Genomic DNA, 26,206 nt, shown 5'->3' with positions numbered 1-26,206 from the left:
CTCGAGATTCTGGGTTTGATATTATGAATCTCGAGATTCTGATTTTTCAAAATTAAGAAGTGGACCCTGTGGGTGTAAAATAAAGGAAAAAGGAACTTTTAAATACCTCAGTTGTTCAAGTAGAGATACATTTCCAAAATCCCAAACTTTTTAGAAACACTGGGCATTTTACATATAAGTCCACATATGTTGTGTATGCTGCATTTTACACTGCTTGCACAGGGTTTTATAGCAATAAAACAACTATGCAGTTTAAAGGAAGAATTCATGAACATCATTTATAGTTAAAGTTAAGGATGAGAATAATGTGTTAGGAAAACATTCATTACATTGCAATGGTTTCAACAAAGTTTGTTTTCTATGTATTAGATCATATTTTAAAATATTATAATTGTAATCGTGATGGAGAGTTAGATTTTAGGGAAATTAAATGGCAGATTTCACTTAATGCTTGTGTGTATCCAATACTTAATGGTGCAGTTAATTTTCCTTTGAAAAGGAACAGGAGAATTAATAAGTGTAAATAGTTTTATTGGTTTTACATTACATGATTGATTTAGAAGGCTATTTACGGTATTGGATTTGCTGATGTAAGCTGTTCTGATGAAGACCTTGTTAGAGATCAGAAGCACACAATAAAATTCAAAAAGAAAGTTGTGTGTGCTCTTGAACATTTTTTACCTTTCCAGTTACTTTTTAGAGTGCTAATATTTTGCTTTGTGTTTTATTTGTGCCTTTTATTTATTTATGTGCATCTGTTTACCAGGTAGAGTCTGACTGGGCAAGTAGCCCGTTTTCAGTGGAGATTCCAGGGAGAAAAGCTCCCAAGCAATGGTTGCACGAGTTTAGATGAAAATACTCACACCATTTTTAAATACACACCATGTTTAAATAAGTAAAGTTACAAACATTGATAAAATAATTGATAAAATAAACATGTTACAGATATGACAAGATAAGAAAAAAAGACAAAAAAGTGCATATCAATACAATTCAAATTACATGGAAGTAATAATAAGACTTTTTTTTTGTAATATAAGAATTGATAGATGATGTCATTCATAGGCTACTCAGTCTGGGAATAAGAGCAGGAAAAATAACAGAAATGACAGAAGAGCAGGGTGGAGATAACGTAGCCAGAGAACGTGCAAGACGTGGTTAGAGTAGTATTCAAATAATTGCCATTTGAAGTTATGAGCATCAGGACAGGATAGAATATGCTGAGGAAATGAATTCCAAGCTTTAGATACTGAATAAAAGTTATGAGATTTGCTAATGTTGAGCAGTAATTTATCAGCTGACTGAAGTCAGGACAGAATAGTATAGGGTTGAACAAGGTCAGATAGGGCTGGACAGTGGTCAGGTTTATAGATCACAGAGTGAGCAACTATTAACTTAAGTGTAAGAGTTCATTCCAGCCAAGATGTCATAGAGCAGTACAATAATATGATCTGTGTGGGAGGTTTGCTGTGAATTTAGCAACTTTAGTTTAGCAAGATTCATGGTTGTTTAAGTCTGATTTACGAAAGTTCATGAACATTTGTCAACAGTAAAGTAGGGTAGATAAAAAATGAGTCTTAGCTGTAGTGAGTCTGGCATGATTGGTGAGATATGGTTTAGCTCGATAAAAAGCACCAAGTTTTATATGGACTTATTTGATTGTTAAGGCTATGTGCCTATCAAACTTTAGGCCATTGTCTATAGTAACACTGAGAAGTTTTGCTTGTTCTTTGGGTTCAATAGTTGTGCCACTGGAGGAACAGATAGAAACTGGAGCTTGTTTATTTTTTTAAAGAGGAATTGGAAAAAGCCATGAGCTTGGTTTTGTTAGGTTTTAAAATGAGTTGATGTTTTGATAAGTATTTCTCAATACTATGCAGGATGTTCTGAGTTTTATCTTGGAGTTCATTCAAGGTGGGGGTGGAGCAGATAAGGGAAGAATTATCTGCATATTGAATGGCTGAGGCGGGATTAGCTGCAGAGCAAAGCTCATTAGTAAAAGTAATGAAGGGAAGTGGGCCAAGAATAGAACTTTGTGGGACTCCAACAGTGATGGGTAGTAAGGGAGAAAGTTTATTATCCCAAAAGGTGGCTTGTTTACGGTTAGAGAAATACGAAACTAGCATAAGGTTTCAGTGCTAAAATTGAATGTGGCAAGTTTAAGAAGCAATTAATGAGAGACGGTGTCAAAGGCTTTTGACATATCAAGGAAGGTGGCAGAGAGAAGTTGTTTTTTTTGTTTCTGAGGAGATTTATGGTATTGGTGAAACTTATTAGAGCAGTATTTGTACTATGCCTGAGGTGAAAGCCATGTTGAGTATCTGATAAAAGGTTGTTCTTCAACAGGTATTCTAACATTTGTTTATCTATACATTTTTCTAAGATTTTGGCTAGTGGGGAAAGGATGGCTATAGATCTATAGTTGGATAGATTTGTGGCTGAACGTCCCTTGTGAAGGGGTATAACTTGGGATATTTTCCAGAGAAGGGGAACATACTGTTCAGAGATTAAACAATTAATAAGTATAGATATTAGATAAGAGATGGATGAAGCAGAGAGTTTTAGAAATTCACCTGGTAACTGATCTGCGGAAAGAGGGCATGGTTTTATTTTACTTAGGAGATTTTGTATATAGCTGGTTTGGATAGGTTTTAATAGAGAAAGGGGGAGGAGTGATTAGACAAGGAGGAGGAGGTATGGAGAATGGTAATTTTTTTGTATTGTTAAGTAACGTGGTTATTGGGGTGATAAAGTGGGTATTGAATTGGGTATCTATACAGTCTATATGGTGGTTTGTAGCTGGGGATGGAGTGGTAGGCTTCCCAGGGTTGAGAAGGAGATTGTTTGCCAGAATCTTTGGGGGTTATTTTGGTATTTCAGATGACATGTTTGAAAGTAGTTTTTTTTGTCTTGTCTAATTTGTTTTTGACTTAATTTCTGAGCTGCTGATAGGAGGTATAGTGTGTAGTTTGTATTGTTTTTCTTCTTGTGATAGAGTCCAGGCTTTGTTTCTTTGCTTAAGTAGAAGAATAGTTTCTTTGGATAAGTATGGAAGTTGTTTAGGTTTAGCATGAACTTTCCTGAGTGGAGCAAGGTTGTTAAGTACCTGGAGGAATGCAGTATTGAAGTACTGTACTGCAAGATATAATTGAAGAGTCTTTTAGAGGTGACCAGTCATACTGTAGTAAAAGTCTGTTAAATGTAGTGGGGGAAAATTGCTTCTTATTGCGTACACAGTAAAATGTAATATTGCTAGAACTATGAGTATGTTTTATGATAAGATGGGTTGGGCGGTGATTACTTAGGGAATCTGGGAGACAACCAGTGACATAACTATTGTTGGATTTGTTTGTTAGAATCCAGTCCAGTATAAAATGTCAGTTGGTGACCTTGTCTATATGGGTGGGATGAGTGATATATAGTGTAAAAGCAAATGTTAATGAAATTGGTGGGAGAGGAAGAAGCGCAGTTAAGCTAGTCAAGGTTAAAGTCATCAAGTATAATAGTTTCTTGAGAAAAAGAGGAGGAGGCCAATTCCAGGATGTTTTTAATATGTGTGCGGTTATTAGCAGGGGGGATGTAGATGGCTATAAATATAATGGATTTATGGGTATTAATGTCTAGCCATGTCATTAAGATTTCTGCTGAAGGGAGGTGAGGTGGTATTAAAATGAACTAAATTAAGGTTGTCTTTGAACATTATAGCAATGCCACAGCCACATTTAGATAATCTGTCCTTTCTTATGATACTATAACTGGGAGGAAGTAATTCTACGCTTTTTATATGGGGCTTGAACCAAGTTTCAGTGATTATAGCTATGTCTGGGGAGTAGTGGGCAATGGCAACATGGAACTCGTGAACTTTATTAAGGAGGTTTCTGAGGTTAAAGTGTACCACAAGTAGGTCAGAGTATTGTCTGTGGAGTGGAGGAAGGGAGATGTTAACAGCTGAATCTGTTGAATGAATAGGGTTTGATGTGGTGGAGTGTGCAGGGCCAGGGTTTGGGTGAATGTCAGATTGGAGTTTGATGTGTGTGAAGCAGTAGAGTTTAAAGGACTTTAGTTTGGAGAAAAGTCTATGCAATTCATAGAGGTAAGGGGAAGAGTGATGGGTATGAAAATATTTGAAAGAGAAATTAAGTGAGGTAAAGGTGTGGGGAGATGTGCACTGTGTCACTGAAATTGTGGAGATTAAATGTCATGGGCAGTGTAGGGGAGGGGTAGATTATAAGATAGTTTGAGTGGTAGGAGGTAGTATGCATAGATACTAGTAGTAGAGATATTAAGGATGTGATGGAGATGAGAGGTTTTATTAGAGTCATGGTGAAAGAAATCCTAAATGTAGAAATGCTAAATATTTGGGGTAATAAAGAAGGATACTAAGAAAGAAGAAAAATTAAATAGGGGGAGTTATAAGTTTAAGTGTAATAGAGAGGCGTAGAATAAGAATTAAGAAAAAAAATAGATGGTAGAAGATATATTATATGAGAGAGACAAGTTCTGGAGTGGAGGAGAGGAGGGAGTATGTGGTGTGGGAGTGTTAATTAGTGTGGAGAAGCAATGTCAGTGAAGAGATAATTGGAACAGTCACAGAGGAGGGAAACACAGTTCTACTAGCATTGAGAGGAGTGTAATGTAAGGGGTGTGGTCTGGTTAGGTATAAATAAGAGGAAAGTGGGGGAGGGTGGGAATGAGGGTAGGGTAGGGGAGTGGAGTGAGCCCAAATGCAGCGAGAGTGAATGGAGCAGGTTGACCCAACTGGGGAAGGCAAGGGGAAAAATGGATTGACCCAACTGGGGAAGGCAAGGGGAAAATGGAAAAAAAAAACGCTCAGTTTGCTGATGGTGTGAACAGGTAAGTTATTGTTATTTAAAGGTGGCTATATGAAAAAAGGGGAGAGTAAAAAGTGAGATTATGCAGACTTTATTGGATTTTTTGGTTATAGAGACATAAAGAAGGCAAGAGGATATGAGGATATCCAGCAAAGAAATGGATGGATTGAATGAAAGAAGGCTTGAGGCACTCAGACATCACTGTTGAAAGCACGACAGTGGCACTGAATCATGAGGCAGTGATAGTTGATATGACACCCCGACCCCATGTAGTAGATGGGGAAAAAGAGGTTAATGATGTTGGTGGTGATGACTGCAAAGTGGATAAAAAAGCAATAATATTAATAAATGTTTGCAAATTTAAGCAATCATTACATGTATGTTTTGAATAAAGAATAATACCGTGCAACAGTTAACAGTACAATATGAGGGGAAAACTGTAGTGGCAATGCTCTTGTTGATCAGACTGTTGCAAAAAAACCCGACAGTGAGGTAATGCCACAAGCCCAGTTAAGATGAATGCTAGCCACACAGTGCTCTGCTGTTAATACCTGCATGCAGCACACTGTTTGTAGAGGAACTAAAAATAAATCGAAAACGCTCTGGATTCTGTAATGCAGGGAAGGTGTGCAGAGCTCAGTTAATCACAATAATTGGATTAAAACCCTGCCCTCTAGTAATAAGGCACCACAAATATGTTGATAAATGTTTAATTTAAATCGATAAAGGTTAGTCTGTATCTATGACATTTCTTTGATAAAATTTTCATTTTGATCCTTCTTTGACTCGTAGGATAAACAATTTCTCTCCTGCAAGGTTTTAATTGTTCACTGTTATTTTTTAATTTCTCCAAATCTTCTCAGTTTCTAATACCATGACAGGAATGGACCCCATTCCCAAGTCAAAGTACGATTAAAGTTCATGAAATTAGTATTTTTTCAATCTTTGATGTTATCCAGTAGTGCTCTTTGCAGCACCTGCAACGTGCCCAGTAATGACTCCTTCTGCAATTCGTATAGTGTTACATGAATTGGTAACATATTTAAATACGATTGTAAATTCTTTTTTATAAGAGCTGTTGCTCCTACTGCTATTGGAACTGTTTGGGTATGTTTCTTCCATATGACTCTCATTTCTGCCTGCAAATCAAGGTATTTTATGACTTTGTGTCTCTCTGTATGTAAGACACTGTAGTCACTAGTTGTGGCGATTTCAGTGAGCAATGCTACTTTTGTTTTCTTTTCTTGGACCACTATATCCGGTTTTCTAGCATCTATCTTTTGAACTGTTGGTATTGGGTGAATCCCATGTGATATAAACTTCATCATTTTATATGATTCTTTGTGGATCATATTTCCAGTGTTTGTCAGCCACTTTGATGCCATAATATTTGCACAATCCCTAGTTACACAGAGTGTCTAGTGATGATAATTAATGCAAAACCTAATAAAATATTTGCGTTATAGGAGAGGATGTCATTTACTGCGATGGCAGGAAGCAGATGACACAGGAAAATCAAAACTATTTATATTAAGTACATAAACGTACTACAGTGATAAGGTAAATATGCAGCATGTGAACTGCTCACAGAAAAATTTGTTTTGCTTATTAATAACCATTTCCTCAGAATCTACAGCTGTTACATTTTAAGTCATGAACATTCAGCTGAAAAGCGAGCCAAGCATGCCTGTGAATAAAATAAGCATTTTATTCAGTGTTCTGCATTATTGGAAAACTGAAATGAGAACTGCAGCCTTTTGTTGTTAGATTGGTTCTGTTTTCCAGTGCACAGTTATTCAACAAAGATATGTCACCCTGCCTGATCTTTTTCACAAGTTTATCAGTTTTGGTTGCTTTTAAGCTTCAGTGCAGTTTCCTTTTTTCTGTCTTCGCTGAGAAATGGAATTACAAAATAAAATCCCCAGACAGAGTAATTATTGCCCAAGGGAGAAGGCACACAACTTGTGATGCTATATTTTGGATTTAATATTAGGCTAAAGAAACATCATTTCCTTCAACTCTTCTCAATTATAATTTAAAGAAGAGAGCAATTTTATTAAATGCCAGAGCCCCTCATTTTTGTCACCCGATGGATGTCTCCTTTTAAGTGTGGTGCCATTTGACAGGTATACATGCTGAGATGGGAGTTTAAATTATCATGCTTTAAGGAGGGGGTAACAACAGACTGAAGTTTCTTGCCAGCAGATAATATTTCTACAGAACTGAGCAGTAAGTTTCAAAAGTCTTAGGTACACTTACAAAGTTAGTGAACATAATACAGTATAACTTCATTCTAAATTTAAAAAAAAATGACTAATCCTTTAATTATATAAATACCTTCATTTACATACCATAAGGTCCCAGATGGTGGAAGAAAATCTATTTTATTCTGTTTTAGAATGAAAATGACAACAAATATATGCATTTTAATTTATATAATACCACTAAAACTACTCTGCTATGACTGCTCTGGGTGTGGGCTATGCTTCATGAAAAAATTCAGTAGCGTTGTCTTTTCAGAGCATTATTAAAGTGCATTTCTAAACAAAAGTAAAACCACCAACAAAAGGAAGCTTGAACAAGAAACTACTGAGTGAGGGATGATGCCATATATGCAGTGGAAGAGATTTGGTTAATTCATGTGTCAGATCAAGGCATGGTGACCAAAGAAATATGATCTTCTGACACACACACACACACACACACACACACACACACACACACACACACACACACACACATGTACACACAAAAACTCCTGGATGTCACATGACTTGTTCATTTACATGTATAACATCACATACCAAGTATGTGACATCTCCCTTATTATTATAAAGAAAATACACCTCTTGTGACTGATGCTATATATTTCATACAACTATATGCTGATTCAGTAAAGGTGACTTCAAAACTGTAGGTAGTGGGTAATGGGGCAATTAAATACTACATAAGCCCCCAAACTAGGCTTTATTTATCCTGAAACTTTGTTTGTCTTGATGTCAGAGGTGATCTGTCTACTATACTGAATGCATCACTCACCATTCTGTTTCAGTCCAACACTACTCTTTCTAGAAGCATCATGGCAGGAGTGCTCAAATCTCTAGTAGGTTTCAAATGCAACCAGCATCTGCCAATATTATTGTGGCTGAAAAATTATTCTTTGATGACTTCACTCCAGCCTTTGGTGTTTCCTTATTGGATGTATTCACCCGATTATCTGGCACAAACCCTTGCTGTAGTAGTTCCAACAAATGTTTTTAGTTTTATCTATATAACTGTATGTCATCCCATTGATGTACATATGTGCTTAGGTTTAGGTGTTGCGATATCACAGTTGCTTCTATATATAACTTCTAATGAAAACTCTGATAAATCATCATTTTGAACTTTTTTGATGTTTCACTGTTGCAGTCATTACATTTGGGTAATCCTGCTAGTAGGTTGCCCTTAGTCAACCTGAATTCAAAATTCCTGGGTCTTGCGTCAGCTGCTGTCACCCCTTCCCTGACATCAGGTCATCAGGTGTATAAAAGAAGCAGCCGACGCCATTTTCTTCAGTCTTTCTTGCCGTGCAGTGCCCGAAGCAGAAGCAGTTCGCAAGTGTCAGTCGGCCGACTCCTGAGATTTTCATGTTCGAGTTTCAGACCCGAAGTCTTCAATAAAGCTAAGTACCCCATTGAGGAATCTTTTTTCTTGCTCCAGACCAATGTCAGAAAAAGTTAATAATTGTATTTCTTGTGGAAAGCAAATACCTCATAAGGATTTTCATTCTTACTGTATTCCTTGCCTAGGCACTGATCACAACGTTTCTGGTTGTCGGTTTTGTGCTAGATTTAACCAACGCACTATTAAGCGTCGGTATGATTTTGCTTTAAGCTATTTTGAACGCCAGTTTAATTATCCAGAAATGTCGTCAGATAGCCATCCAACTACTGGAGTTCACAAAAAACACAACGAAAAGGAGACAGATAAACAACCGAGGTCCAAAACTGATGACGAAGCATCTCCTAAGCCAGTCACCGGTTCACCGGTTCTCAGTGAGGCGCTTTTGCAGCCCCTGACACCCGCTACTTTAGAGTCGCAGGCCGCTACTGACTCCCACGTGGAGTCGGCTATGCCGCTGGAAACTCAAGGTATTGGAGCCTCGGACACTATTCCCTCAGATGGGTCCGGAGCCATTGAGCAGGCACCGGCTTCTGAGGGTGTATTCAGAACCTAAACATCTTTACATTAAATCGACTTCAGCTTCAAAGGCAAAGACTAAAGCACCTTCTAAAGCAAAGATACAAACTCAAGAGCCACATGGACAGGCCTCTATGCCCAAAAAACAGATGCTCAAAATGGCCCAAGACTTGATTACCTTGATCAGGTGTTCCCATCCCCCTCCAGATAATAGGCCTAGGCAAGAGACTGACCATGAATCTTCAGATCAGGTTTCTATTTCTTCTGATTCCTCTTCTGATCAGGAATATTCTCTTCCCCCCTATGAGGATTCTGATGCTGAAGAATCTATACCTTCAGCTTCTCCTCCAGAGGACTATTCTTTTGGGAAAACCTTGTATACCATGAGGGAGCATTTCCACTGGGAGGGCCAAGATTTTTCAGAATCTAAAAAGAGGCTCAGGGATTTCCTTTTACTACCTCAATACAGGCCTCTAGCCATTCCACCTGTGTTAGACATTGTAGATGATGTGTTTTCGGAGTCTAGTCTGACCCCTGACTCCTTACCTCCAGCTCCTGTTAAGCCTGACAGATATTACAGGGTTCCTGACTCTCATAAATTCCTTTTTAAAAACCCTGCTGCATACCCAGAAACTATTTCACAGGGTCCCAAAGGAGTTAAGGCTTCTGCTGCAAAAAACCCTACCCCCTCTGACAGGGATTCTAGGGCACTGGATAGATGGGGAAAAAAGGTTTACACATCTGCTACCTTGGCTATAAGGGCCTTAAACTGCCAGTTTTATATGCTCAAATATCAGCAACATGTCATGGCATTGCTTAAACAGAAAATGTTTTTAAACTCTGAATGTGCAGAAAACAGGAAAATGCAGGATTTATTGCATGCAGCTGAGCAAGTTGGAAAGCATACTTTGCAATGTGGTTTTGATTCTTTGGAGGCATCCTGCAGGGCCGCAGTTACGGGTTCTGTAATTAGAAGGCATGCTTGGTAACAGGAACAAAATCTGCCTGATCATGTTAAAGTTAAATTATTAGATGCACCTTTACAGCATGATACTTTGTTTGGTGTTAAGGCAGAAGAGGTGTTAAAGAAAATGGAGGACAAAGCTAAGCTAAATCTATGCAAACTGTCAAAGATTTTTTACAAGTACAGCCACCTAGGTTTAGTAGACACTGGCCTACAAAGAATTGGTCCTTTCCTGTGTCAGACAGACCTCAAAGGGGTAGATGCAGATGTCCTAGAGACAGATCCCAGGCCCAAGGTTCATACAGGTCAAAGCAATGGGGTGCTTTTACCTCCAAAGTTGGAGAAGACAAATCACAGCCATACAGGAAACAGTCCCAATGACTTCCCCCTGCCAGCACCAAGCACTTATGTCTTGGCAGCACCCTTAGGGGGAAAATTAGCACTTTTTTCACAAAACTGGCACATTATAACCCAGGACAAGTGGGTTTGAAATATAGTGTCACAAGGCTACAAGTTCCATTTCCATACCCTGCCAAAGGCAAACGGCTGGCCAGATCTCCCAAAAAAAATCAATGGGCAGAGGTGCAAAAACAAGTCTCATCCCTCATGGACATGGAGGCCATTCAACAAGTACCAGAGCAAGAGCAGGGACAAGGATTTTACTCAAGACTGTTCCTGGTACCCAGAAAGGACAAGGCCTGGAGACCAATACTGGACCTATGTATGTTGAACACATTCCTGGATATACCAAAATTCAAAATGTTGACTTTGCAGCAGCTTCTGCCCATGCTGGGCAAGAATGCTTGGCTTGTGACTTTAGACCTAAAAGAGGCATACCTGCATGTCCCAATCAGACAATCATGCAGAAGATACCTCAGATTCAAGGCTGGCTCAATGCATTACCAATTGTCTGCACTGCCCTTAGGCTTATCTACTGCGCCCAGGGTCTTTACAAAGTGCCTGGCACCAGTAATTGCATTCTGCAGGCAAAGAGGAATAAAAAATATATCCTTACTTGGACTGTCTAATTCAAGCAGAGAACAAGGACATTCTTCTACAGCATCTGGCATTTGTGGAAAGACTACTAACATGCCTAGGGTACACAGTCAACGAAAATAAATCAAAACTAGTACCCTCTCAAGAGATAATATTCCTGCATGCAAGCTTAAATACAACTGCCCAGATGGCTTGTCTCACACCAGACAAACAAAAGCAACGGACTACCTATTTCAAAATGTTGGCAACAAAGGCCCAGTTATCTGCAAGAAAAATTCTGCAGGCTTTGGGCTTCATGGCATCCTGCATCCTACTAATTCCATATGCAAGACTGCATATGAGGAAATTTCAGTGGTATCTAAAAAGTGTTTGGACTCAACATTGCCACAGCCTGGAAACAATGATTGCTCTCATTCCCTGCCTGCAACAGGAGTTTTGATGGTGGGCGAAGGCTTGTCACCAGAACAAGGGACAGCCATTCACATTACCCCCAGCCAGGCAGACATTAACAACGGATGATTCAGATTATGCCTGGGGGACCCACATGTCAGGAAGATGCATTCAGGGCACATGGTCCTCAAACCAAATGCATCTACATATCAATCAAAAGGAGATGCTAGCTGTTCAAAATGCCCTGACAGCCTTCAAGGACCTACTTCATCTGGGACAACTACTGATAAAGACAGACAACACCATGGTCATTTGGTATATAAACAAGCAGGGGGGGCACACATTCTTACCCCCTTTGCAGACTAACCATGACTTTGTGGGACACAGCATTGACTTACCAAGTACATCTGCAGGCAGAATTCCTGCCAGGAAAAGAAAACACTCTGGCAGACGAACTAAGCAGAAACTTCATGGATCTCCACAAGTGGCAGCTGGATCCACAAGTCTTCAGCATGATAACAAGGAAATGGGGATGCCCGGACATAGATCTATTTGCCTCCCCTCACAACTACCAACTAAAAAGATTCTGCACAAGGACTTATCACAGGCAAGCATTGAAAGTGGATGCCCTATCTTTCAGCTGGAAAAACCTATCAGTATATACCTTTCCTCCACTACCTCTCCTCCCCAAAGTACTCCTAAAGGTCAGACAGGAGAAGCCAAAGATGATACTGATTGCCCCAGACTGGCCACGCCAGTAATTGTATCCAATCCTAAGGAACTTGTCTCAATGCCCAGCTTGGACCTTACCTCAAACACCTCATCTACTGTCCCAGCAAAACAATCAGATCCTGCACAGCTAACTCAGTACTTTAAACCTGGTAGCATGGTGGATAATGTAGTCATACAAAACACACCTCTCAGTAAAGCTGTGATGGATGTCATTTTGGAAGCCAGAAGGCCTAGTACTAGAAAATCTTATGCTGGAAAATGGAATAGATTCTGTGCTTGGAACCAGGCACAAGGAACTGATACAGCTGTTCCAAATATTCCACAGATTTTGCAATACTTAACTGAGATGCTGGACAAAGGCCTATCTTTTTCATCAATTAAAATTCATGCCTCTGCCATTTTGGCTCATTACAATACAGAGCCACCAATCTTTTCTCATCCTTTATTAAAGCAGTACCTCAGAGGAGCCAAAAACTTAAGGCCTCCAAGGAGATCACCAATGCCTGCATGAGATCTCAACTATGTCTTGGTAAAACTCATCCTGCCTCCTTTTGAGCCAGCTGCTACTGCTGGCATAAAGTTTTTATCTTGGAAAACAGCTCTGCTCCTAGAAATAACTTCTGCAAGACTGGTTTCAGAGCTACAGGCACTCATGGCTGTGGAACCTTTTATCATGTTTTATCCAGACAGGGTCTCTCTGAGAACAAACCCAACATTTATGCCTAAGGTGGTGTCCAGTGTGGCTCTTAACCAAACTATTCATCTGCCAACCTTTTATCCAAATCCACAGAACAAGGGGGAGAGAATTATGCATTCTTTGGATGTACACAGACAACTTAGATTCTAATTGGACAGAACCAAAGTTTTCAGGAAGACAGAGCAATTACTAGTGGCATATGCTGCAGGATCACAAGGAAAGGCTATCTCAAAGCAGACTATCTCAAAGTGGATAGGGCACTGCATTCGTTTCTGCTACTTACACCATGGCAAGCCAGTGCCTAAGGGCATTAGGCCACATTCAACCAGAGCTGCAGCCACTTTAGCAGCCTTTCTCAGGGGAGTACCAACCAAAGACATATTAGAGGCTGCTACTTGGAGTTCACTGCACACCTTTACAAAGCACTATCATCTGCCACTCTACTCTAAATCCAGGGCAGGCTTTGCCACTGCAGTTCTGCAGGGCCTCATAGCTGCTCCTAATGCTCTTTAGCTCCAGCCTCCCAACCATAGCTTTGGGACTCTACCCAAATGTAATGAGTGCAACAGTGAAACACGAAGAACATAGTACAGTTATGTACACTTACCATAAATGTAGATGTTCGAGTGTATTCACTGTTGCAGTCCAAGTTACCCACCCGCCATCCCCCTTTTTTCTGCTGGAAATTTTCTATCCTTCTCTGATTTATACAACCTATGTGGTGTATTTGCTTGTAGATGAAGGTAAAGTTTATATTGGTGTATATATATTTGTATATATATAAATTTTGGCTACCCTTTTAGGGGGCACCTGACATCTGGGGCAAGAAAAACTGAAGAAAAAGGCGTCAGCTGCTTCTTTTATACCCCTGACGACCTGACGTCAGGGAAGGGGTGACAGCAGCCGACGCAGGACCCAGGGCTTTGGAATTCAGGCTGACTGAGGGCAACCTGCCAGCAGGATTACCCAAATGTAATGACTGCAACAGTGAATACACTCAAACATCTACATTTATGGTAAGTGTACACAACTGTACTTTTCTTTTACTGAGTTGCTTCCTAGTACACATGATGAAAATAATATAAGAAACCTTGTTCTAGCCTTCTGTCCCTCAAAAACAGAGACAGAGAAAGTTCTATAATCTTTACTGATGTAATCCAGTACTTTAGTAATGGCAAGCAACAGTCTAGTTTAAACCAAAAGTAACAGCGTGTGTGTGTGTGTGTGTGTGTGTGTGTGTGTGTGTGTGTGTGTGTGTGTGATAAGAACAAAAAAAAAACACTAAAAGAATGTAAAGTGCACACTACCAAGAAGTCCAGAGGTAAATCCACCAGTATTTGGACATTCACTCAAACATTTTATTGGTGGATTTTCCTCTGGACGTCTTGGTAGTGTGCGCTTTATGCTCTTTTAGCATTTTATTGTTTTTGTAACAGTCCATTTAATTTATTCTTCACATTTCTTGGGAATATGCATTATAGTTTGAATTGCAAGCTAGCAGACTGTGTATATGTTGGACTCGCACAGATTCCTATTGCTATGGACAAAGTTGTCAAGCCTTATACGTGAACTGTGGAACATTTGTCTGTCATATCTTGTTCTGGTATAGCATGTCTTGAAAATATGAAACTGTGCAGAATAAACAGTGGCATTGCTATTGTATCTTTAAGCTGGAAATCTTCAAATATTTAGAGCAGTAATCAGTACAAAGTAAAAAGCTGAGGTTATTTTGCTGTTTTGGAATTTCATGTGGCATTAGCTGTTCATTTTTGGTTCTGATTCTTATACATTTTCACAAGAGATGCAATGTTGTACCATCTGCTGCATTTGTATCATAATGTTGGGCCAATACATTGTATCCCTGGCTCTCTTTTTATATATGGACATTCTCAGGGAGGATTTGTTTGACTTCAGCAGCATTTGACCTTTTAGCAGAGATGGAATAATAACTTTGTCACCTTTAACTCAAGGGACTTTAAATGCACACTAGTTCCTTAAGTATAGGTTATGCAGTGGGAAGTATTACTTCACACTAATGACTGTTTTGGCATTAGAGCTTCATGTAGCAGCTGCATCTCTGTGTCATCTCTCAGAGCACCCTCCTTCAATTTCAAAGGTTTGTCAGCTGTTAATGGTATTTAAATCATGGTCAATAGAATGCCTACATCTTTTCCAAGGAGATTCTCCCTGCAGGCACTTAACAAAGTGGTACAGAAAATATAAACAATGTATATCAACTCTTGTTGTAGGCTCTGAACTTCTGTATCATACTTTTGAAGAGTTGGGTGTATATTTCTAAGCTTGGTGGTGCTTCATATAAAGATTTATTGAAAATACTCTGTAGGGGTTTATGGTCTGTCTCATATTTAATATGTTTCCCATGGGCATAATCATGAAACGCTTGACATTTCATTCTCTGCCTGCTTGTATTTGGTGTGTGCATGTGTCGGAGTACTCTATGTGTAGACAATAGTTTCTCAGACCAGACTTCCTAAATACTTATCTGGAACTCGTTCATTTTTTACTATTAACCCTTTTGTTACAAGACTCATTCCTGAACCTTCTTTCTTTTCAGAATTGCCTTGCACAGTATTTAAAAACTTCATTTGTACATTAATTTATACATTTGTACATTAAACTCGAGTATCTCTGTTTTTGAGTAGTCATTTGCTTCCACAACATTAATATTTTTTTCTGCTGCAACCATTTACATTTAAAACACATTTTAATAAAATGATTAACAAGTCCACCAGTTCTGCAAACCTTTTTAGCTTTATTATATTGCTTTTCACCATGCATACAACCACGGCAATCATACTAGATATGGCTTCTTGCTGTTTGTTTGTTACCAGGCATTTGTCTTAGATGCAGAGAAAGCAGATAGTGGGACATCTCTTTCATTTCTTTTTTAGTATTTTTTGTTGTTGTTGATTTATTGCCGTTGTTTTCACTCTATTTTCACACACACACTGTCATTTTATAGGCTTCAGTTACAAGTTTTCACTGCACAGTTAACAGTTCACAAACATGGCACACATCTGTGGCTTTTTCAAACTGATAATCAGATACTCTTAACAGCTGGCCTCTTATATAATCTTTCCTTATAACAGACAAAACAGACTGATGAAAATCCAATATGAGCGGGCGAAAAACTGAGCAAGGTCCAAGTAATATTGAAGAATTCACAATTTTATTAGCGCTGCTGAAGCATGTTCTTTCCCTACTATGGCCAGTTTTTTGAATAACAATAACTTTCTTTGTTCTGGAATGGGAATTGGAACTACACAAGAGCCAAACTTAGAGGTGAGTACTAAAACAAATTGGATAAATGACTTTGACCATAAACTTTATAAGTGCAAAAAGTTACAACTTGAGATAGCGTATTTGCAAGAATGCATAGACAAAAAGATTGTACCTGAGGGGTTGCGCCAATGGTGCTACCCAGTAGGATTAGTTGAAAATTCTATTTTTCATCGAGAACTCTTGGCCCTTTTTGATAAGCAAGGGTTTGAGTTTTTACTCTCATTAATCAACTATTATAAAGCTGAAACCAACAGCCTGAAAGGTGAACTGGGAACTTTAGAGCATGCTATAAAAACTGAGAATGAATTTGTGCGTTATAAATATGAGTATGCCAGAATTTTTACCAGCATAGAGGCTACAATGGCCAAATTACTAGTTACAAAGAAGAAAAAAATTGCAAGAGGCTTGCAGGAATATGCAAACAACAAAGCGTATCCACACCTACCTTTTAACACGCAAAATGTCAATAATCAGTCATCGTATTCTAATATGGACATTGAGGCCATGGAGACTGGGGGGAATAATTCTGCACAAGGAGAAGCTGCCACTCATGAGGGGGAAGCACAACCCCTATGCCGCAGTGAAAGGTTAAATAATAATAATATTAACACCCACAATAATAACACTTTCCAACAACAAGGGGTAACCAATAACAACGATAACCGGCATAATACGGCTAATCAGCAGGGTTTTCAGAGGAATTACAACGGCCAACATGTCAATCGCAAGGCGAACAAGAACCAAGGGCAGACGAGGAACAGATGGAACCAATGGAGGAGATGATAAGACAATTCTTGAATGAACCCAAAATACTTACAAGTTCTGAAGGGAACTTTAAGATATATAACTACATGGTCTTAACCATTACTCAGGATATGGTTGAGTTTTTTTCCAAAGGACTGTCATTTGTTCCTGATAGGAAAATGGACATTGTTAAAACTATCATTGACTTGAAACTTTTTGTGCGTAAACTTAACTTAAACGCACTTATGAGGTGGGATTCTTCCCTAACAAATTCTTTAAGGGTTTCAAGTCTTTTCAATCCACCTTTGCATGCAAGTCTTAGCTCTTTTGAAAAAAATATGTGAAATGGACTTAAGAGCTATTGCAAATGACAGACATGCCAGGAAAAATCTTAAGACCAATACCACGAGAAATGAATGTGAATTTTTAGATTTATTGAATGAATGTAACATCAGGGTCATGAAACCCGATAAAGGGGGAGGGCTGGTCTTCATGGACCAGAACAAGTATATTAAAAGTATGTATAAATACCTCCATTCTAAAGCTTATACACAAGTCAGTATTAATGAAGTTAATATAGCTTATAAAAAAAAACAGAGGTATTTTAGATGATTTATTTTTAGAAGGAGCTACTGACATGGCTGTACATCAGTATTTAACCATGATTGCTCCTAGGACACCAGCCCTATTCGGTTCACCTAAGATTCACAAAAGATGCATTGACCCCCCCCCCCCTTTAGACCTATTGTTGATGGAAGAGGGTCTGTGACTTATGGATGTGCTAAATTTATAGATAGTGTATTGAAGCCCCTAGTGGAACAAGAGCCCCAAATTGTAAGGATTCATGGAGTTTTTTGGATACTATGAGTAAATTACAATATCAGGAAAATTTTTGTTTTTTCACAATTGACGTGAAAGACTTATACACCGTAATACCTCAAGCCCTTGGACTTGAATGGATTAGGGACTTCATGACAATTAGACATGTAGATGAGAAAACTATATACTTAGTAGAAACTCTACTTGAGATTGTATTAACTAATAACTTCATGATTTTTGACGGGCATGTTTTCCTTCAGAATACTGGAGTGGCAATGAGGTCACCATGTGGTGGCAGCTTTGCTAATCGTATCATGGCCCACTGGGAGAAAACCTTACTATTCATTAACAGTTTATTTCAGGCGAATGTCTCGTGGTACACTAGATACCAAGATGACATGTTTATGATTTGGAAGGGGGCAAAAGCTTTAGTTCTGACCTTTATTACCAATATATCTCAGATGACTGACTTCTTTGAATTCACCTATAGTTTAGAAGATACTAGTGTTAATTTTGTGGACATTAGCTTGATTAAAGATACTGCTAATTCTAGATACAAAAGTACAATCTATAGAAAACCTACTTACTCTAATGCATTTTTGCATTTTACTAGTAGCCACCCTTACCATCAAAAAAGAGCAGTCGTCAAAGGACAGATGGTAAGGGCGGCAAGGATGGTATCTGATGACATTGACTTTACTGACGGATGTAAGCTACTTAAAGCTATGTTTATTAATAGGAGCTATCCAGAACCTATGGTAGTCAACATTGCTTTAGAAGTGAGTCACAAGCGAAATATCGGACATTTTAAGCCCTTATTACAGAATTATTCTATCAAAAATGTTGAACATATGGATGACCAACAAAACCTTGTTACAAACAATAGAAAACATAATTTTAAGATCAGTTTCCTTTGTAATTATTCCCTCAACCATCTTAGAATAAGGGAAATGTTAAATAAAAATTGGTCTATTATTATTGAAGATAGTGGTTTACTTGAAATTTTAGGAGAAAAGCCTAATTTAACACATCGAAAGGGTGCAAATTTGAAAGCTCTATTGGAAAGAAATAGGAGCATTAAACAGAGTAGGAATTATGGAATGCATAAATGTGGGGCAATGCCAGCAATGCAAACATATATGTATAGATAATAAAGTTACTATTAGAGAGAGGGACTATCATAATAATGGCAGATTCAACTGTGAAACTAAGGGAGTAATTTACACAGCTTGCTGCTACCAATGTGCAGCATTCTACATTGGTAAAACGGAGAGGAAAATTAAGCAGCGTATCTACGAACACCAGTATGCCATTAGTAAAAGTGACACAACAAATGCATTAGCTAGACACATCATTGAGTTCCCGACCATAAGTTTAAATTTATTATACTACAACAAAGGCAAGTAGATATAAGAGGGGGGCCCTGGGAATTACAACTAGAAACAGATGAAATTATGTGGCAAATAAGAACAGTGGCCCACACTTTTCCAGGCTTCAATGAATATGTTTCTATTAAAAGTATTTTAAAACTTTTAGCCCTAAGAAGGTAAATGAAATACTTTATATCGAAAGAATAAGATATAATATACTTAAATATACCCATATTGGATTTAAAGAGGGTAGTTCCATGTTCACTTTATTGAAAAAAGTTTTATTAACCAGCATATATTAGCTGTTTTTTACAGTCGTATTTTTATTAATGGATTGCCAAACACCTCACATGTTATTAGTTTATAGTTTAGCTAGTTTGGTAATTTTGTTTTTATTTATATGCACAATTCATTTTTATTTATATGTGCAATTTGAATATGAGTAATTTTTAATGTTTATTATTATGATATCAATTATACTAGTATAGTTTACAATGTGTTATTTTATATTTATATTAATACATCTTTATAACTTGATTTAATAATGAGTGTTTTTTTGCACATTGGGTTTGTATGCATATAAGAACTTTTTTTTTAACTCGTGCCTCTTTAACAATAGTCCAGGATACAATTATCTAATTTGACTAATTTGATTAATTGTTTTGAAATCAGTATAAAAAGTTGTTTAATTAGTTGGTTTGTTATCTGAAGAAGGGGAGGCATTGACCTCGCCGAAAGCGCTAATAAAATTGTGAATTCTTCAATATTACTTGGACCTTGCTCAGTTTTTCGCCCGCTCATATTGGTTTTTCATAATCTTTCCTTATGCTCGGACAGTTGCCCAAATTAATCATACATCTGGTATCTCAATGTAGTAACATATGTACCTTGCATCCCTTGATCTCTGGTGAATAGCAAATATCATGAATAGGCCTTTTTGACTTACAATATGCATGGAATGGGTCTATATTATTTTTCCAGAATGTCATTTCAGTGAACACCTAATCATCGACCCCAATTCAGTGAAAATCGTTTCAGTGATTTGCTGAATTTACCAAGGGCAAAGAAGTAGTTGGCCAACTACACAACTTTGCCCTTTTCTCCACTAAGTGCGATGTCGGAGTTGGTATATTTAGTTAGGGGGGGTTGTGGGAGGTGCTGCCCCCCACATCGAGGGATGTAGGGGACAAGGCAAAGCCCCCCACTTGGGTGGGTGTGATTTGCTTAGCTGTTGATCTGTTGTGTTGTAGGGCAAGTATTTACTTGCCCTTGGTAAATTCAGGGAATTGCTGAAACAATTTTCGCTGAATTGGGGTTGATGATTAGGGGTTCACTGAAATGACATTTTGGCAAACTAATATAGACCTACATGGAATTCACTTTTAAGTACTACCAGTATGCCACCCTCCTTTTCTTGCAGTAAAAATGAATTAAATAATTTGATGTCTTCTTTGCCTGCTATATGAGGTAGCACAACACACTGGATGTTCCCTGGCTTGTCTCTGAGACCACTAGCAGTAAGATATATCTCAAATCTTTAAATCCTTGACTTCTAGTTTTCTGACAAATTAATTCTCTTGTAGTGTCAAGAGATGTTGCTGGTGGAATGCTGAGTCAGAAATTGAACAGACAACTTCCCAAAAATTGAAAAAAAAACAAGTATAGAAGTCTACATAGCAAAAATACATATTTTTGAGTAAAGTGCAAGGAATTAACTGATTTTTCCATGAGGTAATTGAAAGTATTGTGGTGTGTCTTAAGTAAAAATGTGAAAAGAAAAAAAAAAAACTTTTGTTCATTTGTGGTGCCAGCAGATATGCAATGAAAGAAGCTGGGCTAAGACATGGAAGTCTAAAGAAATATGAGTCTCACATAGAGAATGCTGCTTCACCATTGAGCCTTTACGTTCAAGTCCCGAATCCTTGTTTGTTGCATGACTAACATCCAAAAATACTTGTACTCTTAAAGACGTTCTGCATCACATACCAAGTATGTGACAGACATAGTACCTGTCTTAAACCTCAGCATGAACTGTGATGTAGTTCTTGTACACTCATTTTGATTCTAGAAAATACATTCAACTCAGTCCTTTGGTATAGAAGATTGTCAGCACATTGCGGTTGCCACCTTAAATGACATTATAACGTTAGATATAAATACTATTTTAACATTGCCTGAAAACTAGCAACATCAAATTGAACTTTTCATCTGAAAATGTTAGAACACCTCCATGAAAAATATGTACAAAGACCATTTTTGCAGAATCTCATTTACTGCTGTTTTAATAACCATTAAAAGGATTTGATATACATTGCTGCTAAACTCCTTTGTGTGGTTCTCCCATTTGCTAGATGTTATTGACTTGGAGGAATGTATCCGTTGTTCTTGAAAACAGAAACAGGTACATTAGTTAATTGTTTGTTATGCTAAACAGTGCCTCTCAAAGAATTTTTGTATTGCTTTCACTTTGTCTTGATTTTTTTTCTAAATGTATTACACAACAATGTTTATGCCACTAAGTGAAAGCTGCCTTCAATAATTGTATTAATAAACTGCATTTAGTTAAAGTACTAGTTAAAGATGCAGGCTAACTTTTAATGTGTTGTTTATTACAGAACTAAATACAGTGGGGAATGAAGAAGCAGTGATGAACTCAAATGGAAATAAGATGTATATCAAACTGCAGACAGTGGATACTCCAGTTTCAGATGGAGCATTTCATCTTCATCACAACACAATGACACTTGCCCCTGCTGTCATCTCCAGGCAGAGTACAACAGGAGCTCCAATAACAGCTTTTCAAACAAAGACTTCACTTCCTAGGCTGTCTGTTGCTGAAATGGAACCAGCATTGAATGCCAAGTCAGTCAACTCTCCATCAAGCAATAAAATCCCTGATGAAAATAAACAAGTCAAAAAGGAAGTGCAGAGTTCACATTTTAGTAGCCCAAGAGGTACGCAAAATTTAGAATTTTCTGGTGATGAGCTTCCCAATCTATCTGCAGAGTTTTCTGTGTCAGTTATGGCAAAAGACATGAAGAATAGTGGGCAACTGCATAATTCATCCCTATATGACCTGAGCATCCCAACATTTCAAAAGATGGTGGAAAATGAATTAAGGCTACCTTTGTCAGTCTCAAGCAATGATGATAATTTTTCAGGTGACGTGCACACTATTGATGAAAGTATATTACCTGTAGCCATAACACAGGCATCCAGACTTCAGGACACCCATTTAGTTCCAACAGACATTTCTGGAATTACTGAACAGAGAGTATCACATGTAACATCTGTTAATTTAGGGCATAAAAGGCACAAAAGTTCTGAAGTTGAAGTAGAAGGTAGTGGTGACACAGAAAATCAGCTTTTACAGGATGGGGGCACAAGTGCTACCTTTCAAGAATCATGGCATATAATGCCTGAATATACCAAAGTCAGAAGGGAGAAAATTCTTCTGGAAGACTTGACTACTACTCCAGAACTCATTACTAGTAATCAACAACAAGATGGCAGAGCTGCTGGGCCTGTAATTAAAGATAGTTCTGGTATGACAATAACACCAGAAGAACATATCAGTAAAGAAAAAGATGGCCTTTTTATGGAAATGAAGACACAAAATGCTGAAATCTTCACAGCAAGTCACAAATTGGATGACAGTCTGGCAGAAGTGAAAACCAATGTGTCAGTTCCTTTGTTGATGGAACCCGCTTTCCTGACACCTGAATCTAACGTAAACATGACAAGAATAGCTTCAGTTGGATACACACAAATCCCGCCAGAGCCTTACATTAATACCAAAAAGTCAGAGATTTTAAATCTTGCAAAAGAGAGTGTAACACCTATAGTGATACAAGAGAAGCAGAATTCATTAAGTACAACTACACTAGGCCGAACAGATGACACAGTTGCACCATCATCTCCAGCAAGTGAGTCTAATACAATTTCTTCTGTGCTAGAAAGTAGAGAGTTTACAGCTGTCTCCTTACATACTCTGGAGCTGAGGAACTCTTTAGTGAGGATACTTTGGGAAAGCTCTAATGCAACAATCACAAAAGAAAAGCAGTTGGCAACAGCAGATGAAGTCAGTGATTTTCATTCTCTGCCTGTAACTGCTGAGCATATCATAAGTACTGCAGTTGTTACAGAATCTTCTGTAGAAATTTCTAATACAGAGAAGTTAAATGCATTAACACCTTCTGAAGAACAAGTCACTTCTGAGAACTTAGTACCTCGACTGACCACAACAGGTTACACTGATACTGTATTTGTAGAAACACCTCCACTGCTCATAACTGTCCCAAATGACCTGTCACAAAATAAAACAGGACAAGTGGTAGTACAGGCAAATCAAACAAAGGATGCCCCAGATGACCATACTTATATGTTATCAAGCACTTCTTCCCCCACAGACCTCTCTAATGCTCATAATTCTCCTTTAAAAGTAGCAACTGAAAAGATACAATTAGTGGAATTGGTTGAATCAACATTTATATCACCAGCTGTAAAAGATATGTTGAGCTTGGAAACTGAAGATCCTTCTCAAATTTATTCTGAAGAATACACTGGCAGTGGTGAGACCGCACAAATATTTAAAGAAGACCATGTCATACCATGGGCGTTGGGGATAAATACTACAACAGCAGGTAGGTGGGCTAAATGGTTTATCCACTTTTCAAAAAAAATCTATCTATAGATAGATAAGGCTAGATAATGTGTATATATATATATATATATATATATATATATATATATATATATGATCCAAAAAACGTACCAAAGCCCAAACAGATGATTACCACAAACCCAAGCAGCTAGGAGCTCTTCCAGTATTAAATAAAACTAACAATCCAGTCAAGCGTTGCAGCCGTACAATAAACGAATTAGAACGAGCGTATTGAAAATAAAAACTTTAATCAAAGAAGAGAATGTAAGCGCTTTCACGGAAAATCAATCCGCTTCTTCAGACATAATCATAGTAAACTCAAATACAACAATATATATACACTCCCATCATCAAGTGACTACTTCATTGATTAATTAATTTATCTGTAAATGAATTAACTGACTCATTAAAACAATTAAGTAATACAAAAATACACTTAAAACCTTAAAACAAATATAAGAACCTCATACGTTAATGTAACTTTCTACTTTTCAAGTGAGGTTTGATAGAAACAGTCTCATTGAGACCCCTACCCCTGTGCGCTCCAAGTCTAATGATCCAATGGAGCTCTGCTTGTTCTGTTTGATTAATTATGTCTCCTATACGTATGGTCTGTGCTTGAGCATGCAGAACCTGATAAAGGAAAGTATGTTCAGATCCAGCTAGGGCACTATAATCATGCTTTCTGGTATAGCAATAGGCATGGTCCCTAATACGTTCACGCAATGTCCTGTTAGTTTTTCCTACATAAAAAACAGAAACAGGTCACACAGTGTGCCACATACACTACATTCCTAGTGTTACAATTACTGTTGTTCCTTAATTCCCAAAGACGTCCACTATCCGGATGTTTAAAATAGCGGGATTCATCTATGGAATCACACTGTGCACATCTACCACATTTAGTGGTTGCCTCAAAAACTAAAGAGACTTGGAGCGCACAGGGGTAGGGGTCTCAATGAAACTGTTTCTATCAAACCTCACTTGAAAAGTAGAAAGTTACATTAACGTATGAGGTTCTTATATTTGTTTTAAGGTTTTAAGTGTATTTTTGTATTACTTAATTGTTTTAATGAGTCAGTTAATTAATTTATGGATAAATTAATTAATCAATGAAGTAGTCACATGATGATGGGAGTATATATATATATATATATATATATATATATATATATATTGTATTTGAGTTTACTATGATTATGTCTGAAGAAGCGGATTGATTTTCTGTGAAAGCACTTACATTCTCTTCTTTAATTAAAGTTTTTATTTTCAATATGCTCGTTCTAATTCATTTATTGTACGGCTGCAACGCTTGACTGGATTGTTACTTTTATTTAGTACTGGAAGAGCTCCTAGCTGCTTGAGTTTGTGGTAATCAAATAAATATATATATATATATATATATATATATATATATATATATATATATATATATATATATATATATATATATGTGTGTGTGTGTGTGTGTGTCTATGTCTATAGAAATAAAGAAGTGTTGTTTATTTTAACCATTCCTGTGTTTATCTGTGCACTGCTCTATAAATGCTGCCAAAGTAAAATCCAAACAAGGCAAAAGGCCGCACACAATTTTGTTGCCACTTCAAAAACATGTATTTATAAGTGAAAATGGTCAATATATGCCTGCTGGTGAATGACCTTTGATGTTTGTACTGTAAATTGGCTTGTCTTTTATTTGGAACTGCAGTGTTGTACTCCATCCGAGAACACAGTATGTTTAACTTCTGAAGGCAGAAAAGTCTAAGATGAAGATGAAGTTCTATTCATTTTAAAGTAGTTTGCAAGATAGTACTTGCCTTGCATGAATCTGAGCATTAAAAATTCTAATATTCAAACCCAGCTTGTTTTCATTTACTTGTATTAATTTATTAATCATGTGAGTCCACTAAGCACAAGTGTGTCTTTTCAGGAGTGATCCAACATCTGGTTAAGCGAGTTTCCTCTAGAGTCGCACAGTTTTAGATGGAGAGTGAGGAAATCACAATCACGTCTACACAATTAATCTCGTTAGCAACATATACCCACAATTATCTGCCAGACAGTTAAAAACAAAGTGTGCATGCCTATTTATGGATGGATAGAGGAAATTGTATGGTCTGACAAGTGTGTCATCAGTGTAGTTAACATTTATGCAGTTACCCCTCCCCTGTTCCTTCTTGTGCCCATTCTAATCTAAAAGCCCCTGCAGCCTCCCCGTGAAAGTAATGTTTCCTGTGGCCATTCTTGAATTGCTCCCTTCCAGCTGAATTCCTTCACTTCTATCATCTGTAATTTCTTGTTTATTCCATTTTCTCACTTATCTACAAAAAGATATCTAAATATATCATATCCCTTATTTTCTTTCCTAATGCATCTAAGCTGAGTTTCTAAGGTTTTCCTCATTCTCAGCCCTCCATTTCCTTTAAACTTTTCTAGCTTCCCAACGCACACTTTCTACCTGCCCAATTCCTTTTTTGTCTGTACGGCCAGTATAGATAGTCACAATCCTCCAGA

At 37.7% G+C, this 26,206-nt stretch overlaps 1 protein-coding gene across 1 annotated transcript in view; it reads left to right on the top strand.

The window, feature by feature from the left end:
- LOC122787159 (versican core protein-like) overlaps positions 1 to 26,206 on the top strand; it is a 2,083,348-nt gene that overhangs the window by 1,212,271 nt on the left and 844,871 nt on the right. The window contains exon 8 of the mRNA XM_044053735.1: positions 21,645 to 23,672. Within this exon, the coding sequence (XP_043909670.1) occupies positions 21,645 to 23,672 (2,028 nt within the window). The remainder of the gene's footprint in view (positions 1 to 21,644; positions 23,673 to 26,206) is intronic.

The sequence above is a fragment of the Protopterus annectens genome, chromosome 13.part0 (genome assembly GCF_019279795.1).
Source record: "Protopterus annectens isolate FY-2018-M chromosome 13.part0, PAN1.0, whole genome shotgun sequence".
In the NCBI taxonomy this organism is placed as follows: domain Eukaryota; kingdom Metazoa; phylum Chordata; order Ceratodontiformes; family Protopteridae; genus Protopterus; species Protopterus annectens.
This window is presented reverse-complemented; position numbering and strand designations above follow the sequence as displayed.